Source organism: Oncorhynchus masou, chromosome 28 (genome assembly GCF_036934945.1).
Source record: "Oncorhynchus masou masou isolate Uvic2021 chromosome 28, UVic_Omas_1.1, whole genome shotgun sequence".
NCBI lineage: Eukaryota > Metazoa > Chordata > Actinopteri > Salmoniformes > Salmonidae > Oncorhynchus > Oncorhynchus masou.
In genome coordinates, this window is record NC_088239.1 from 56,295,507 (window position 1) to 56,315,512 (window position 20,006).

The following is a 20,006-nucleotide window of genomic DNA, read 5'->3' on the forward strand; positions in this document are numbered from 1 at the left end:
ACGGAGGGGCTGGGCTGTGAGGAAGAAGGCTCTAGGGGTGGAGTGGAGTCTGCCGGGGTGGTGGGGGTTTTGTGGTGCTCCTTCTCCAGGGTGGTTGAGGGGGAAGAGAGGGGTGCCGCTAGGAGGCTGCTGAAGGAGGTGGCTGCTGATGTGGAGAACACAGGTTTAGTGACAGACAGGGCGGCTGGTTCGGGAGGCTTAAATGCAGCCTTGGATAAGTCTGTCAGGGTAGAATCTGCCTCACCAAATGCAGCCTCGGCTAGCTTCCCTTGCTGGAGGGCCAACCCAAAACTAAACTGGGCTGCCCCCGTGCCTAACCCTAGCGCCGCTCCGTTGTCCGGCTGACCAAAGCTAAACGCGGCCGCTGAGGGCTTCTCTTCGTCCCCCTGGCCAACACGTAGACCTGAGAAACTCCCCAGGGTCTCTCCTCCTACCACCTTGGGGGCCTGGGGCTCCACTCTGAGGGTGGGGGTGATGGAGGTGGGCTTCACAGGCTCGCCTGACATGCTGGGAAGAGGGGTGGGGGAGCCGTTGGCCCTCAGGGCGGGGGAGGTGGATTTGGGGGTGAAGGAGAAGGGTTCCTCCGCGGTAGAGGAGCCAAACATCATCTTGCCTGTGCTGCCGCCAGCGCTGCTGAAGGAGAATTTACTCACATCCTTTACTGGGAAGAGAGAAATGAACAGCAGATTTACAAACTACGCCCAACTCTTTCGAGTAATGGATTTAATAGATTATTACTTCATTGATATGGCATTCAACACACTATAACACTAACTTTACTGTCTACTAAAACTGGTGTGGCATACATGGCTGTGCATGAGCGAGAAAGGTACCTGGTGGAGCTCCTTGGGGCGCAGAGGAGAAACTGAAGCCCCCGGCAGACCTGTCCAAAAGCATCATATAGTATGAGAAAGCACAGTTAGCCATTGGTCTATTTCCTTTATTCCACTTCCCTGTTTTCTAATCAAGGTCTCATATGAAGTGCCCTTCTTTGACCCCTGACCCCAGAGACTCACGCTGCGATGAAGGAGAAGGCTTTGCTGCTCTGCTCCCCCAGTGACGGGGCTGAGCTGGAGGGGGGCAGGGAGACTAGGGCATCAGCTTTAGGGGGTCCGCCTGGGGGAAAGGAGATGGCATTAAATGAAGCATGATAATTAGGTTCAGTACACCTTTTTATACTAAGAGCTTATCAAATATGTAACGTACGGAATGTAATCAAATGGATGTAATGTATGAATGGTTCACTCAGATATTTTGTAGATTTCTAGTATATAAAAACTTTGGGAAAAATACATCAACTCTAGGTGGAAGGTGTTTCCCAGCATGTTTTGATGAGCATCTAAAACATCTCATCTTTACAGTGTGTACTTACCAAACACAAAACCCTGGGGGGAAGCTGAGCAGACACTCTCAGCGGACACCTTCAGTATGCCTTGAGTAGAATTCTGACAAGAAAAACAACAGAAGGGCAGTTTAAACGACTCTCTTTGCCAAGGCTTCAAAAATAACTACTAACAAAGAGGGTGAAAATAAGAAGGCGAAAAACACCCCCCCCCCAAAATGAAAAAGCCATGGTATTTTAGAGAACCCCAAAATCTACTTTCATGTTTATCATAAGTCAAAGCAAAATGTAATTTAGTTAATCTCAGTACTCAGACTTTGGAAACTTTATCACAAAACAGTGTTTTAGTGTTAACATTTTCTGTGTTTTTTTCTGTGAGTGTCGGTGTGTAGGCTATGCGTCATGAGTGCTTGGGTCTTCCCGTAAACTTGAACCTGCTTCGGAATGGGGTGTGATGTGTGTGAGAGTTCCCCTGCATGATTCAGTTCCCACCCAGTTGCCACTTCTATCGATCCACCGCTGGGACATGGGAGGAACCTGGGGCATTTCACAGCCCTGTGCACTCTAACCCATAACAACGCAGCCCAGCAGTCAGCCAACTACACCGGAACTCCAGGAACTACACAGAGTTGCTGAGTTCTTAGAGATGGGGTGTAGGAGAGATATTTGGCCACTGATAGCACACAGATGAAACTCCTTGGTATTTATAAATAAACAATAACTTTCTATTGACCTTCCATTTGCCTCCGGTTGTAGCTGAATATCTCTTGCATGTGTATTCAGTTGGTTCCGACTGCAAGTTGGTGACGTTTTACCTTGACTGGACTTTCTTAGAGCAGGGAGAAATGAGGCCTCTAGCTAGTAATACCCAGACAGCTGGCTTAAAGGTATGTGAGTGTGATGTAGTTCACAGGATTTGACAGTTGGGAGGATGCCATACGGGCTGCTGATACTCACTCGTTTGGCCTGGTTGGTGTTGGCCACTGTAGCCAAAACCTGCTGAACAACCTGACCGACCGGGGCTGGGACTGAGGAGCTGAGAGAGGGAGAAAGAGGAAATAAAAAGAACCGTGCGCATCGAGTTGGCTTCAAAGCATAACATCACATTTCAAATACAGCCTAATTTCTCATCTCCTTCAATCCACTCCATCAGGAATTGCTTTCCGAAAGTTAACGAATACAAGTCAGTGATGAGGAGACCTGCAAATACTTACAACTGAGGTGTGATTGCTATTCACGCCACAAGTGATTAATTGGGGTGTTTGAGTGTGTGCATCAGCGCTTTGCATCAGCCTATAATTTACTACCATCTGCAAACGCGCTGCATAACCCAAGGATAGTCTCATCCCAGACAAAAGCCAAGGCCATGTACGATACCTACAGCAGTGGATAGAATACAGAAGACAAAAGCCATTGAACAATAGGCCTGCACTGCCTTACTAAATATTCTTCAACATCAACCACTGCCACGGACAGACTATAGACAACTGAACCAAAACCATACTGGCGTGGATGGACACAATACAGGCCCAGTGTTGTGTCTGAGGGACCGACTGGCAGGGGAATGCATCTCTAAAATAAGCCGCCTATCAGACTGTCTGGTTGTGGTGGACTCGTTATTGTTAGCAGGGCTAATTTGGAAAATGGCCCCAGGGAGAATCCTGCCAAAATATTCAACTGCATCACAATAGAGGAGCAAGGCCTAGCAGAGAGTGAGGACCATCAATTACATCCTCTCAGAGAAACGGGGGCAGAGGGTTAGAGAACGAGCAAGGGTGAGATAGGGAGGCAAAGACATTGGGAGAGGGCAGAGAAGGAAAGAGAGCATGGCAGACAGTGACCGATTGGGAGAGAGGCATGGGAGAAGTAGAGATGAAGAGTGAGGGAGATAGAGGACAGGGAGAGAGGCATGGGAGAAGTAGAGATGAAGAGTGAGGGAGATAGAGGACAGGGAGAGAGGCATGGGAGAAGTAGAGATGAAGAGTGAGGGAGATAGAGGACAGAGAGGGAGCTGTTTGTGAGAGAGGTGATAAAAGAGAGGGAGATTGGGGCAGTGAGTGCCGTGGGGGATGACGAGACAAAGATGCACTCAGATTGCTAGCCTCTGCCGGCAGTGAATCAGATGTGATGGAGGCAGTGACCTGATAAAGCCGTCTAGCTGGAGTCTGTTTCTCTCGGCTGAGGCCCACATACACAAACCAGGGCTGATGGCTCTCATCTAATGTGATGGACTCACCTCCAATAAGCTAGGACCCCACATCAGAGAACTACTGTATAAGGTAACCTGACTAGGGACATAGTGGATCTTCTCTCTGGTGGAGGTGTGTGTGTTTGGTAAAGTGACTGTGTTTCCTATGAGGTAGGTAGTGGTGATGAGTATGTATGTGTATAGATCCATAATTTTTGGGTTAAGTGTGTGTTTAGTGGTTCTTTCAATGTGGGTGTCTGTCTGGTGGTTCTTGTAGTTCTGGATGAGGGGGCACAGAGCAGGTGGCAGAGCTGGGGATGATTACTCCGCTCATCAGCAACTCTACTCACGGCCGTCTCAGTGCTGCATCAGTATGAGCACCGCATCACCACAGGGCCTTGGGCAGCCCGCGTCAATCAATACGCACGCACACACACACACACACACACACACACACACACACACACACACACGGAATGTGTGTGTTGAAGAAATGGCCTAAGCACTAAACAAAAGAAGCAACAGGCACACTGAACAGGCCTGACAGATAAGAGGTGATCAAAAAGCTAATGGGAAGCGCTACAGATCCTAGATCTTCCGCTACAGATGTAAGCCGCTAAGGCCAGTGAGTTAGCAGAGAGGAGGATGTGTAGTGTAAAGTAACGGCTGAACCTGTGACAGGTTCAATCAAACGTTGATGAGTTTGAACTGTGAGGTAACAATGCTGTCATCTTGAGCCCCCACTTACTCAAGCATGCAAAAGTCAGGCCAGGAATGGCCACTGAAATCTCATTGACAACAGGGCCCCCTCCAGGGAGAAAGAGGTAGTGCAGGCTCTCCCCGTCAGCCAGTACTGTGCAGGAACCGGAGTAGCCTGCATAACAGTAGTAGTAGTCAGCAAACAGTGAAGAAAGCTATACATTTTAGAACTACTCAAACACCAGACACAACACAGTTCCACACACTGCAGGAATTGGAAAGGTGTAAGCGAAATGGTCTTCAATTGGAACCTCCATCATTTTGCTTATACCCGTCTTATTCTTTCAGATCTGCAAAGGTGGGGGCTTGGAGTTGTTTAGGAGCAGGGCCAAGTTCTCTTTGCTACAACATTTCTATAGTTACAAACATGTCCGTTTGGTGAGCGGCGTCTGTGTGTTGACCACTCCCCCTGTGCAGTGTGGACCTATCGCCTTGGGTCAGCAACACACACGGTCAATTATTCAGTATCGCTCCATCAAAGTTGCATGGGCAGGCCTTACCCATACATTAACTCAGAGAGATGGGAGAGCGCTCTGCTGTTGCCTGCTGTTTCCTTGGTACTAGAGGTCAAGCACAAATATAAGTACGCACACACGCACGCACTGTAACCTGGCACCAACAGACATTTAGAAGCACTGCCATGTATCAACCTAGGTTTACAACTTGGCCGGCTTCATCACTGCCAGGCAGGCTAGGCCAGGCACCAGTGACCACCCTCTCCAGTGCAATGTTCCTGCTGCTCACACACTATAACTCTATCACACAGCCACTGAAGCCTAGAAATGGAAAGACCACCCACGGATAAAATGAAATGAATTAATATAAGTAAATCTTAATAGGAAGGATGCTACAGCTGGCTATATGCTTTGAGGTGTTCTGCTCTGTTTAAGTCATGTTGTGTGTGTGTGTGTGTGTGTGTGTTTAAAAGGCCATTAGATGACAGACGTGACACGAAAGAGAGAGACAGGGAAAGAACGGGAGGGCAGAGGACAGAAAAGACAGAGGAGTTAGAGAGAGAAGTTGTGTGAGAGGAAACCCTATACTGCTGCGGCTGTGTTTTCCCCCATACACCAAATCCCATTCTCTGTCCGGATGTTGGCATCTGGCTGGCAGCAGCGCCTCTGATAATCTATACTGTCCACCCCAATTCCACACCGTGGCTGGGGCAGGACAACACTACTGCAGTGAAGACAGGACAGGCTGTTCCTGCATATAACTCGTCTGAGAAGTAATCAGACCGGTTGTTATGGTTGACTATTAGCTATGGGTGATTTAATGTGATGTCATGGGGAAAAATAAGGGACCAGGGTGAGACTAAGAGAGAAAGAGGATCTCCCTAGATAAGGATGATGGGTAAAGTGCATTTCACACTCAAATGTAAGACTAACAACTATTCAAAACTATTTGTAAGCAAGGAAGGTCTTCTGAATAAACTGACATTTGGTGCAGTCAAACAATTTCATTCCGAAATAACAGATATTATCTAGAAAGAGCAGAACGTGTGCATTTATTTCTTATTGGCACTTAAGCATAAAATGAACTTTCCTTTTCCCCTTCCCCCAATAACATGTATTATAAAAACTGCTGACGGTACCAATTAAAGGGCCCCTCTCCCTCCAGTCTCACTGTGACATTGGGGACATTGACATTCTCCCTCTGTCACTTTATGGGAACAGTTATACAGGGCTGTGCCAACATCTGTCCATCCTGGCGCCCCTTAGTCACTCTGGTATTGACATGACATGCACAGATGTCATCAACAGCCCTTTTATCACCAATGGCAGTGACTATTTAACTATTTCGTGCTACATAGTTAAATAGTTAACTAAATAGCTACCTGGACTGTCTGCATTGACTGTTTTTCCACTAACTCATCACATACACTGCCGTTTCTGTTTTTTATCTATCCTGTTGCCTAGTCACGTTATTCCTATCTACAGTAGGTACATATCTACCTCAATTTCCTCGTACCCCTGCACATCGAATCAGTACTGGTACCTCGTGTGTGTGTATATAACAAAGTTATCGTTACTCATTGTGTATTTTTTCCCTTGTGTTATATCATTTGTCAAATATTTCTCTCTGCATTGTTGGGAACCACTCACACTGTAACTGAAGTACAGTATGCTGCCCCACACACACAACCAGCATAGGCTCGTGCTGAAGTGGGCCCTCGTCCCTCAGGACGTAAACTCACCCACACTTTATAACACGGTCCATTGCCCATGTGTGCCCATCCCCCACACACATGGCCCCTTCATGCAGCACCAGTGTAGTCCGGTCACTGTCTGTACAGCACACCCGCTCACCCTGTTCTTTCTATTGCCCTTATTTGTGTGTGTAGCTGTCTCTTTCTGCATCAGCGAGTCATTGTAAATTTGCCTCGCCAAGCTAAAACAGCGATAACCCCTCTCTCCATCCACCATGGAGTAATCTGGCCCTCAGCAGAACCTCATTTTAAAGCCTTGCCTATCAGAAGACCTGACATGGTTCAAACTAAAATACAGTATATACTGTACACCTTACGTTTATTAGACTACAAAGAGAGACTTTGTATTTCCGTGACTTTAAAAACATGTTTGTTTTTTAAAGAGACGGTCATTGTGGCAGACCCTGAGGGTCACAGCACTGTCAGCAGACCCTAACACTGCAGCACACAGAAGTTTTAAAATTAGACAAACAAAAACAAACAAGAAAGCTGCAGTGTACAGTAGTTAAGTGGACTGTAGGTTATTTTTTACAGTAATGGTTAGATTGGAATCAGCCAACTATTGTAACGATATTAGATAGGATCCACTCAGCCCGTTCCTAATGAAATGTATTCACTGTCTACACATTTCTTATCTACATCATATTTTGTTTCATTTAATGTCCTTTCTACCTTTTGGGAATTGTAATCAGAAAAGGTGCCAAGCATTCTTGAGCCTAGACCCAAGGTGATGCCCTGATGAAGAGGGATAGTAATATTGATGATGATGGATTACCTGATCACAGTGGAGACAGGCGGTGGCAATCCTTTGTCACTGAGCTCCTGTACGTTGACCACCTGGGGAACAGTCTTCAGGGTGGACTCTGTCAGAGAGCCACTGACTGCTGGTTGACCACAAAGAAGAAATGTCAATGACAATTTGTCATTACAACTGACATTGGGACAACCAGACGCACATATTTTGTCACCTTTTCATTCAATCAATTCAAAATCATACCGGTCATGTTATTTTGGGTTACCAACAGACTGATGTACACTATTTTCAGACGAATAGTCTCAATTGATTAAAACTTTAAACGTACGGTTTAAATAATTTAATGTAATAATTGAATTTATTGATTAAACTATTGTCAACCATTATTCTGCATAGTAAAGTCATGAGGCTGTCAGTTCACCTCTGATCCTGAGGTCTTTGTCTCCCCCTGGTGTCTGAGTATGAACATAGCATTGAGTTTTACTGTTCAAAGTGAACCGACAGGGAGCAGAAGACTCTCTACCGGTCTTCAAACTGTTTTATTGTAGCGAGATTAACAATGAAAGTTTCTTACTAGCTTGTTCTTTTTTCAAACTAGAACGTTATATTGTTAAGGTAACACAGCCTAACATGGTCACACAACACAGAAACAGGTCCCTCAGCCCATGTCCTTTGCAGAGCAGAAAATAAAAAATGTCAATAAATGTCATAATAGGTCTCAAGGCAACGTTGTATGTTGTTACAGTGACAGAAAAACGATCACAAATGCAATGTACTTCCCATTAACTGCAACCCACCTACCTGGTTTCTGATTGGCCATTTGTCTGAGGAAAGCGGCTTTGGCAGCAGCCTGTTGGGCAGGAAGGGGGACGGGTGTGGCCTTCTCAGTAGGCGGGGCCCCGTGCTTCACAGTCTTAGTGGCTAGTGCCGTGCTGTCGGCACCTCCCATGTTGATCTTATTGGTTGGAACTGAAGAAAAAATTGGGGACTTACTGTACTACAGAATAGCTCTCTTAAATCCACATATTACAGCACTTTGACATAAGGTTGGCTGTCCTCTCTGTGACCTGACGGTTGATACTAGAGGGTAAAACATACAATACAAATGACATACTACTTCACAACAGCAAAGTTGTATTACCTGTTGTTCTCCGACCAACCTAGTTAAATAAAAGTCAAATAAGCTCAATAGTTTCCTACCTGGGCTCATGATGGGGCTGAGGCCCAGGCCTTGGCGCACCTTGCTGAAGGGAGTGGACTGGATGGCCCCAAACCCCGGGGCGATGGAGGGGGTGCGTACCACCGTGGGGTGGCGGGGCATAGAGAGGGGGAGCATGGGGAGGGGGCAGGCTCAGGCTCTGGTTCTTCCTCCGCAAAATAATGGGAGTATGCTGGGTCCAGGGCCTGAGACAGGGAGGAGGTGGAGCTCACATCGTCCAGGTCCGCGTAGTATTTGGGAGAGAGGAAGGCCGAGCGGCACAGGTTGGCTGGGGAAAGATAGAGGACAATCAGGAGGGGTAAACGCCACACGTTACTTATACTTCACTGCTCAGCACTGGTCACTGTGTTCTGTGTGTTGGGAGTACCTGGAGCGGTGGAGCGGACTGGTGGTGTCTGCCTCTTGGAGAGAAAGTTACGCAGCTGAGACTGCTTCATCGGAGACATTTTGGCTGCAGAAGTTGAAGGAGTAAAATTACATTTACATCACTCAAGCACAATAGATAACAGTGACACGTGTTGGAAAATGTTAGTATTTTGCCTGGCGATTTCGAGGTGGTCTTGGGAATGGTCTCCAGACTGGCTTTCAGGAGTGCATCCCTCAAACTCTCCAGCTCGTTGTCCAAACTAGTAAACACAGAGGTAATTCATAAGTGACCATTGATTTTTAAGCCTCTATGCATAAATAAATAAAAACACTACTTTGCAACACACATACCCCAGTGAAAAATTTGACAAAAAAAATAAAAACTTACTGCCTCTAAACAGATCCTCATGCTACAATAAATCTGCCCATTGTATTTCAGGTATACACCCTTGTACATACCCCTGTTCAGTGGGGGTGGTAGCAGCAGGATGGCAGGGCTGGCTGGGGGCAGGAGTGCTCCAGGCTGCAGTCTTGTTGTAGAGCCGCAGGGCGTGGAGGTCTTTGACCAGTGTGTCCAGCCTCTGCTTCTGCTGGTTGATGATGTCCAGGTTGTTGGCCAGGGCTGTGAATAGAGCCTCCCTCTCTGGGACAATCATATGTCTGGGAGAGACAGAGGAGTACCACAGAGGAAACTGGTTAGAAAGGAAACATACAATGACAATTGGAAATTGATATAGGAAGTGAAAGAATTCACTCACTTCTGTTTTTTCTTCTTCTCCAGATGTTTCTCCCACTCCAGATCCAACACGTCGTTCACATCCTCCACAGCAAACTTTACATATTGGTACAGCCTGCGGATCTCCTGGTTATGGGGAGAAAACCCAAAAATAAATGACGGTCCAACAAAAAGTCTTCTACACGGTGAATGATTTTCAATAGTGTTCTGCTTTTGAAATTTCTACCACATCCACCCTGAGGAATGATAGACGTTCGATATACACATCTAACCATCCATTCCTTATCTATCCAGAGGCTTACCTTGAGTTGGTCTTCACTGCGTGGGTCCAGTGGTTTCTTGTACAGCAGCTGCAGGTAGCCCCGGTGTCTGTTGAGCTCACTCTGGGCCTTTGCGTCCTCCGCCCCGGCAAAGCCCTCCAGCATGGTGGTCTTTAGAGTGCTAATGTCCCCGTGGAGAGACTGGGGAGAACAAGCACACATGCACATGGTAAGAGCCTACAAGGTCTAGGTGGCTGTACGTAAGTTGAAATGGCAAATTTTGTTGTCATAGACCTGGCAACACCAGGGGGTGTGAGTTCATGGGCCACCTGAATGCAGCTGATTAAATTTGACACGACTGGGTACATTAATTAACTATGTCAACTACAGAGAGCTTCATATTCTGACTCACGCAGGCCTTATCTCTGAAATAATAACATCTAATCAAATTAAATTAAATCCGTACTGTACCTCAGTGGTGTCTTTGATCTCCAGGGTGAAGACGTGGAGGTCCTCAGACTCCTTCCTCAGCTCCTTCATCTCCTCTGTGGTTCCCACTCTGAAGTCTGCCTTGTGGCTGCGTGCCTTCAGGTCATCCAACTCCTTCTGGAAGTGGGCGATCTGAGAGGAACACAACCTGCATGAAGCTACATTGGTGAAACATATGGGTCTTTCTATAAACTCGGGTACATGTGAGGATTTCCTACACTGGAAAACTTCTTACAGCAGTTGATAATCTGCCATTTTATTTTTTATGTCAATACATTAAGATATAAGGGGGAGCAAGCTACATTCAATAAAATGTAAATGTTGATTTAAACGCTGTTTAACCCTTTCTCATGGTTGGTGTCTTGACAGATGTGTCTAAAATCACGTGATAAAACATTCCTCTCCAGTCCTTGCAATTATGGCAGTGCAAGTTGTCGTTTATCATTATTAGACATTAATCAGTCAAATTAGCCATTGAACGAGTGTCTTCTAAACGAGTCACCTTACCTTCATACTTAAAACCTAAATCAATACCGTCATGAACGTGGTTCTTCAATAATTATGCACAATATTTGTTGGACGCGCATTTGGTGTAGAGCTATTTTCACACAAATTCATCTTATCCAGGAAGATATTTTCTTATTGATAGTCAAGTGACAAACAGCTGATAGCGCATGCAATGCAACAGCCCTGCTGGAAGTGCTGGAGAAGAGGTTCATGAGGAATGTCCAGAATATTTTGCAGTCTCATTCTTTACGCTGGTGAGGACAGTTGTGCCTGGATCCACGTTGGATCTAATATCCCTAATGAACTGATCTTGAATATCTGTTGTTTGCTTTATTTACAGTCAGGTCTCGTTAGACTTAACATCAAGGTAACGAGTTCATGTTTTCATGCGTTCTTGTGCCTTGGATTGGACGCCGAGTCTACTGTGCGCAATTGTGTAGAATAGACTATTGCACAACACAACGCTTAATTATTCTGGGTATAATTACATTGCCTAGTGGGCTTCTTCACAAAATGATGGTAATTAAATAACATGACAAATACATTTTGGTGTCCATGTTACACCGGTCATTTTAGAAACAATTACAAGGGGCTTGAAGTAGCCTACCTGAACTTGGAGCTCAGAAATTCAAGTACTCCAAAAGGCTAACCTTGAAAATCAGACATGTCCTCAGATAGGTGTTTGAAAAGTCCTTGTAATTACTGTAACCAATTTATAAGTTCTCCTGTTCCCTTATAATTGTCCTTGCTTTCATTCTTTATCTGTTTTTGTGAGAGATGTGACCACTTTCATTTTTTTCCCGCCACTTCATATAAAGGGTGTTGCGCTACTCTGTTGCAGTAAAACCATGTGGTTATTATGAGGACAACATTAATGTTGGCTTCAACTTGGCCATACATACAAATCCTTCCATTAAAAAAGGAACCTGGTTTTTGGTCACTTTCTCATTACAAAAACAGCAATGGTGAGATTCAAAATGGTGAGATTAATGCTACAGCAAGTCATGGCTTTATTATGTGTGCCTGTGTTGGCCACATAGGCTACAGAAAAATCGGCACGCATCCAATTTACGCTCAACAACAATATAAAATGCAACAAGTATAGAGTTGCTCCCATGTTTCATTAGATTAAATAAAATATCCCATATGCACAAAAGGTCTCAAATTTTGAATACAAATTTGTTTAAATTCCTGTTAGTGAGCATTTCTCCATTGCCAAGATAATCCATTGCCAAGATAATCCATCCACCTGACAGGTGTGGCATATCAAGAAGCTGATTAAACAGCATGATCATTACACAGGTACACTTTTTGAAGGGGGCCAATAAAAAGGCCACTCTGAAAATGTGCAGTTTTGTCACAACACAATGACACAGATGTCTTAAGTTGAGGGAGCATGCAATTGGCATGCTGACTGCAGGAATGTCTACCAGTGCTGTCGCCAGAGAATTTAATTTTAATTTCTCTATCATAAATCACCTCCAAAGTCATTTTAGGCAATTTGGCAATATGCTCAACTGGCCTCACAACCTCAGACCACGTGTAACCACGCCAGACCAGGACCTCCACATCCGGCTTCTTCACCTGCAGGATAGTCTGAGACCAGCCACACAGACAACTGATGATACTGTGGGTTTGCATAACCAAGATTTTTTGCACAAACTGTCAGAAACAGTGTAAGGGAAGCTCATCTGCGTCCTCACCAAGTTCTTGACCTGACTGCAGTTCAGCGTCATATCCGACTTCAATGTGTAAATACTCACCTTTGATGGCCACTGGCACATTGAAGAAGTGAGCTCTTCACGGATGAATCCCAGTTTCATGTGTACTGGGCAGATGGCGTCGTGTGAGCGAGCGGTTTGCTGATTTGACATTGTGAATAGAGTGCCCCATGGTGGTGGTGTGGTTATGGTATGGGCTGGCATAAGCCACGGACAACGAACACAACTGCATTTTATCGATGGCAATTTGAATGCACAAAGATACTGTGACGAGATCCTGAGGCCCATTGTTGTGCCATTCATCAGCCGCCATCACCTCATGTTTCAGCATGATAATGCATGGCCCCATGTCGCAAAGATCTGTACACAATTCCTGGATGCTGAAAATGTCCCAGTTCTTTCATGGCCTGCATACTCACCAGACATGTCACTCATTGAGTTAGTTTTGGATGCTCTGGATCGATGTGTATGACATTGTGTTCTAGTTCCTGCCAATATCAAGCCACTTAGTACAGCCATTGAAGAGGAGCTGGACAACATTACACAGGGCACAATCAACTGGCTAATAAAGTACATTTGAAGAAGATGTGTCGTGCTGTATAAGGCAAATGGTGGTCACACCTGATATTGACTGGTTTTCTGATCCACACCCATAAGGTTTCTGTGACCAACAGATGGATATCTACAGTGCATTTCCTTAGAGTATTCAGACCTCTTTCCATTTTCCACATTTTGTTACATTACAGCCTTAATCTAAAATGGATTAAATAAAACATGTCCTCAATCTAGATACAATAGCACATAATGAGAAAGCTAAAACAGGTTTTTAGAAATGTTTGCACATATATGAAAAATTATAGAAATACCTTATATAAATAAGTATTCAGACCCTTTGCTATGAGATGTGAAATTGATCTCAGGTGCATCCTGTTTCCATTGATCATCCTTGAGATGTTTCCACAACTTTATTGGAGTCCACCTGTGGTAAATTCAATTGACTGGACATGATTTGGAAAGACACACATCTATATAAGGACTCGCAGTTGACAGTGCACGTCAGAGCAAAAACCAAGCCATGAGGTCAAAGGACTTGTCTGTAGAGCTCAAGACAGAATTGTACCGAGGCAAAGATCTGGGGAAGGGTACCAAAACCTTTCTGCAGCATTGAAGAAGTGAACAGTGGCCTCCATCATTCTTAAATGGAAGGAGTTTGGATCCACCAAGACTCTCCCCAGAGCTGGCCACCCAGCCAAACTGAGCAATCAGGGGAGAAGGGCCTTGGTCAGGGAGGTGACCAAGATACCGATGGTCACTCTGACAGAGCTCCAGAGTTCCTCTGTGGAGATGGGAGATCCATCCAGAAGGACAACCATCTGTGAGCACTCCACCATTCAGGCCTTTATGGTAGAGTGGCCAAACGGAAGCCACTCCTCAGTAAAAGGCAAATTACAGCCTGCTTGGAGCTTGCCAAAAGGCACCTAAAGGACTCTGACCATAAGAAACAAGATTCTCTGGTCTGATGAAACTAAAATTGAACTATTTGGCCTGAATGCCAAGCATCACGTCTGTCTGAAACCTGGCACCATCCATACTGTGAAGCATGGTGGTGACAGGATTATGCTCTGGGAAAGTTTTTCAGTGGCAGGGGCTGGGAGACTAGTCAGGATCGAGGGAAAGACAAATGGAGCAAAGTACAGAGAGATCCTTGATGAAAACCTGCTCCAGAGTGCTCAGGACCTCAGACAGGAGGTCAGGACAACGACCCAAAACAGCCAAGACAACGCAGTAGTGGCTTCGGGACAAGTCTCTGAATGTCCTTGAGTGGCCCAGCTAGAGCCTGGACTTGAACACGATTTAACATCTCTGGAGAGACCTGAAAATAGCTGTGCAGAGACGCTCCCATTCCAACCTGACAGAGCTTGAGGGGATCTGCAGAAAATAATGAGAGAAACTCCCCAAATACAGGTGTGCTGTAATTGCGGCCAATGGTGCTTCAACAAAGTACTGAGTAAAAGGGTCTGAATACTTATGTAAATGTCATATAAATTTGCGAAATACATTTTAAAATAAGGCTGTAATGTAACAAATGTGTGGTCTGAATACTTTCCAAATGCACTGTATATTCCCAGTCCATACATTGAAATAAATAAATTAGGACTATTTACGGATTTCCTTATATGAACTGTAACTCAGTAAAATCTTAGAAATTGTTGCATGTTGCGTTTATATATTTTCTTTCAGTGTATTTAGTGAAGTTGACATTATTTTCACATATTTCGTAATGTAATAATAATTTGAATATCAATGCATTGGTAAGGCCTGCTTTTTGCATGCCTTTTTTTTGGGGGGGGGGGGGTCTATATTCGGCCCTATATGTACAATTATATAAATTATACAATTGTATAACAGAGGTCCTTGAAAATATAAATGAAGAGCTTGAAAAAAAAAAATCACTAAAAGTCCTTGTCTGTATGAACCCTGCTTAAAGGATGTATTGTCCTAGGCCCATGTTGTAAAGGTGGAATTATGGGCCAATTTGCAAATATATTCCCCTAAGTACACAAGTGGAACTGCATAAAAAAAAAAAGTTGTTGTTTCAAAGCATTTTGAAATGTTTATACCAACGTCACACATTAGACCCATTATTTATAGCAAGACCCATATCGCGTTAATTGGTTGGAGCATGGTGCTGGGTTCGATTCCTTTGTGGGTTAACTCCACTGAATGTGTGTGGTTATGATAATAAATAGGATTCATAATCAAATAAAAAAGTTATTAAGTAGCAGTAGCTTGAGAGAAATACTACTGGATTAATCTGTTACCTCCTCCAGTATTCCAGCCATGACTGGGTCTGAGCCCTTCTTCTGCTGCAGCTGCCTTTCCAGGGCATTCACACTCAGCGCTGCCTAGAGGACGGCAAACAGACAGATGTCTCGAGGCACTGCATTTGTCTCTACTATTATGACCTGAACTACAAGACATTGATTGCTGGTCTAATATTTTATTTTTTTGAAAAGGCAGATTATGTTTTAGTACCTGTGGTGTGGGTGCACTTGTCTGGGTGGCTGGGGAACATTTCTGTACAACCGTGGGGGGTGAACCAGTTTGGACTGGGCCTGAAACAGAAAGACAGAATGGATATCAACAATATCACAAACCAAAACAATAAAGATGCTAATGTTGAAAAAATACGTACAGTGCCTTCAGAAATGATTCATACCCCTTGACTTTTCACCACATTCTGTTATGTTACAGCCTGAATTTAAAATAGATTAACATTAATTTATTTAATCTCACCCACCACACACACAATGTCAAAGTGAAAACATGTCACATTTTTGGGGTGCAAATGTACAGTTGAGTCCGAAGTTTACATACACCTTACCCAAATACTTTTAAACTCAGTTTTTCACAATTCCTGACATTTAATGTAAGTACAAATTCTCTGTCTTCGGTCAGTTTGGATCACCACTTTATTTTAAGAATGCGAAATAATAATAGTAGAGAGAATGATTTATTTCATCACATTCCCAGTGGGTCAGAAGTTTACATACACTCAATAGGTATTTGGTAGCATTGCCTTTAAATTGTTTCACTTGGATCAAACCATTCAGTCAGCCTTCCACAATAAATTGGGTGAATGTTGGCCTATTCCTGACAGAGCTGGTGTAACAGTCAGATTTGTAGGCCTCCTTGCTCGCACACGCTTTTATCAGTTTTGCCTACAAATGTTCGAGGGGATTGAGGTCAGGGCTTTGTGAAAGCCACTCCAATACCTTGACTTTGTTGTCCTTAAGCCATTTCGCCACAACTTTGGAAGTATGCTTTGGGTCATTTGGAAGACCCATTTGTGACCAAGCTTTAACTTCCTGACTGATGTCTTGACATGTTGCTTCAATATATCCACATAATTTCTCTTCCTCATGATGCCATCCATTTTGTGAAGTGCACCAGTCCCTCCTGCAGCAAAGCACCCCCACAACATGATGTGCCACCCCCTGTGCTTCAAGGCGGAGATGGTGTTCTTCGGCTTGCAAGCCTCCCCCTTTTTCCTCCAAACATAACGATGGTCATTATGGCCAAACAGTTCTATTTTTGTTTCATCAGACCAGAGGACATTTCTCCAAAAAGTACCATCTTTGTCCTCATGTGCAGTTGCAATCCATAGTCTGGCTTTTTTATGGCGGTTTTGGAGCAGTGGCTTCTTCCTTGCTGAGCGGCCTTTCGTTATGTTGATATAGTTTTACTGTGGATATAGATACTTTTGTACCCATTTCCTCCAGCATCTTCACAAGGTCCTTTGCTGTTGTTCTGAGATTGATTTGCACTTTTCGCACCAAAGTACGTTCATCTCTAGGAGACAGAACACGTCTCCTTCCTGGGCAGTATGATGGCTGTGTGGTCCCATGGTGTTTATACTTGCGTACTATTGTTTGTACAGATGAACGTGGTACCTTCAGGAGTTTGAAAATTGCTCCCAAGGATGAACCAGACTTGTGGAGGTCTACAATTTATTTTCCGAGGTCTTGACTGATTTCTTTTGATTTTCCCATGATGTCAAGCAACGAGGCACTGAGTTTGAAGGTAGGTCTTGAAATACATCCACAGGTACACCTCAAATTGACTCAAATGATGTCAATTAGCCTATCAGAAGCTTCTAAAGCCATGACATAATTTTCTGGAATTTTCAAACTGTTTAATGGCACAGTCAACTTAGTGTATATAAACTTCTGACCCACTGGAATTGTGATACAGTGAGTTGTAAGTTAAATAATCTGTCTGTAAACAATTGTTGGAAAAATGACTTAGGACATCTACTTTGTGCATGACACAACAGACTTGCCAAAACTATAGTTTGTTAACAAGAAATTTGTGGAGTGGTTGAAAAACAAGTTAATGACTCCAACCTAAGTGTATGTAAACTTCCGACTTCAACCGTATAACACTCCAAATTGAGCACAGGTGCCATGCAATTTCATTTGATCAGCCTTGAGATGTTTCTACAACTTGGAATCCACCTGTGGACAATTCAATTAACTCAACATGATTTGGAAAGGCACACACCTGTCTATATAAGGTCCCACAGTTGACAGTGCATTTCAGAGCAAAAACCAAGCCATGAGGTCAGGGGAATTGTGCGTAGATCATCAAGGTAGAATTGCAATGAGGCATATCTGGGGACAGTTATGAAACTATTTCTAGCGTGTTGAAAGTTTCCAAGAGCACAGTGTTCTTTAGCATTGGGAAATTGAAAATATGGAACTACCCAGACTCTGCCTGGAGATGGCCATCCGACCAAACTGAGCAACCAGGCAAGAATGACCTTGGTCAGGGAGGTGACCAAGAACCCAATGACCACTCTGACAGAACTACAGCTATCCTTGGCAGAGATGGGAGAATCTGCCAGAAGGACAAGAGTCTCTACAGCACTTCACCATTTTGGGCTTTATGGGAGAGTGGCCGGACGGAAGCCACCCCTGAGGAAAAGGCACATGACAGCATGCCTGGAGTTTTCTAAAAGGCACATGACAGCATGCCTGGAGTTTTCTAAAAGGCACATGACAGCATGCCTGGAGTTTTCTAAAAGGCACATGACAGCATGCCTGGAGTTTTCTAAAAGGCACATGACAGCATGCCTGGAGTTTTCTAAAAGGCACATGACAGCATGCCTGGAGTTTTCAAAAAGGCACGTGAAAGACTCAGAGCATAAGGCCAAAGAATCTGTGGACTGATGAGATTTTTTATAAACCATTTGGCCTGAATGCAAAGCTCTATTTCTGGAGATAACATGTCACACCTCATCATCTGTCTAACATCATCCCTATCGTGAATCATGGTGGTGGCAGCATCGTGCTATGGGATGCTTTTCAGCGGCAGGCACTGGGAGACTGGTAAGAATAGAGGGAACAGTGAATAGAGCCAAATTCTTGATGAGAAACTGCTTCAGTGTAAAAATGACCGGGGGCGTAGATCTATGTTCCAACTGGACAATGACCTCAAGCATACAGCCAAAGCAATGCTGGAATGGCTTCAGAACAAGAATGAGAAAGACCTTGAGTGACCCGGCCAAAGCCCGGACTTGATTCCCATTGAAAATCTACGGAAAGAATTGAAGATTGCTGTTCACCACCGCTCGTTATCAAACTCAACAGAGCTTGAGGAAATCTGCAAGGGAAGAAAATGGGGAAAGTCCCCAAATCCAGATGTGCAAAGCTGATAGACATACCCAAGACAACTCAAAGCTGTAATCACTGCCAAATGTACTCATACAAAGTATTGACTCAGGGGTGTGAATACTTATGTAAATTACATTTAATTTTCAATACATTTGCTAACATTTCTAAAAACATGTTTTCACTTTGTCATTATGGGGTGTTGTGTGTATATGGGTGAAAACATGTTTATATTTAATCAATTTTGAATTCAGGCTGCAACAAAATGTGGAATAAGTCAAGGGGTATGAATACTTTCTGAAGGCACTGTACAGCTGTATGAATTATGCTGTATAAACAAAGCTTATTATTCTCCTTACCTGACATGGCTGCAGACTTTGTGACTATGGGCAGAGGAGCAGAATGGCTGCTGGGCTCAGAGAAGGCAGCTTTGGGTGTGGAGTTGAAGGAGAAGGGCTGGGAGGCTGGAGCTGCAGCAAGGGTCTCTACTGCCAGGAATCTGAGGGACAGAAACATAAGCATATTTAGCTAAGCCAGCCAACAAACATCTAAGTCAGGGATGGGCAACTTTGATGGTGGTAGGGGCCATAAAACACAGAAATCATCATGAGGGGCCGGCAATAGCTCGTGGGTCTGCGTACCCACATCCAGACGCTGCACTTGATGAATTTATTAAATTGCTTCTTCCAATTATTGATAAACAGGGACCTGTTAAGAAACTGACTGTTAGAAGGGTTAAGGCTCCATGGATTTATCAGGAAATTAAAAACTGTATGGTTGAAAGATGGTGCAAAAGAAGCGGATAATAAGTCTGGCTGCACATCTGACTGGGTGACTTACTGCAAATTGAGAAATGATGTGACTAAACTCAACAAAAAGAAGAAGAAACTGTATCATGAAGCCAAGATCAATGATATAAAGAATGATGGGAAAAAAACTTGAGCACTTTAAATGAAATGGGCAGAAAGAGAAATTTAACTCCGTCTTTCATCGAATCAGGCCCAAACAAAAAACCATTTGATGTTGCCAATTCATTTAATGATTATTTCATTGGCAAAGTGGGCAAACGAACAGTGAGCCATCGTATTCATGCATAAAAAAAATCAAGCATTGCAAGTTTGAATTTTGTAAAGTCAGTGTGGGAGGTGGGAAAATTATTGTTATCGATCAATAATGACAAACCTCCTGGCATTGACAACTTAGATGGAAAGCTACTGAGGATGGTAGCTGACTCTATATCCACTCCTATCTGTCATATCTTTAATCTGAGCCTAGAGGAAAGT

The 20,006-nt window shown here is 44.1% G+C and overlaps 1 protein-coding gene across 1 annotated transcript in view; it reads right to left on the reverse strand.

Moving 5' to 3' along the window:
* The window catches only part of LOC135517953 (nuclear pore complex protein Nup214-like), an 80,936-nt gene that overhangs the window by 35,228 nt on the left and 25,702 nt on the right, over positions 1–20,006 (reverse strand). Inside the window, 18 exon segments of the mRNA XM_064942693.1 lie at positions 2–661; positions 834–883; positions 1,017–1,116; positions 1,373–1,445; positions 2,300–2,378; positions 7,274–7,382; positions 8,054–8,221; positions 8,453–8,591; positions 8,594–8,739; positions 8,839–8,922; positions 9,012–9,097; positions 9,297–9,497; positions 9,596–9,699; positions 9,876–10,034; positions 10,305–10,454; positions 15,373–15,456; positions 15,587–15,666; positions 19,083–19,222. Of these exon segments, the coding sequence (XP_064798765.1) occupies positions 2–661; positions 834–883; positions 1,017–1,116; positions 1,373–1,445; positions 2,300–2,378; positions 7,274–7,382; positions 8,054–8,221; positions 8,453–8,591; positions 8,594–8,739; positions 8,839–8,922; positions 9,012–9,097; positions 9,297–9,497; positions 9,596–9,699; positions 9,876–10,034; positions 10,305–10,454; positions 15,373–15,456; positions 15,587–15,666; positions 19,083–19,222 (2,612 nt within the window).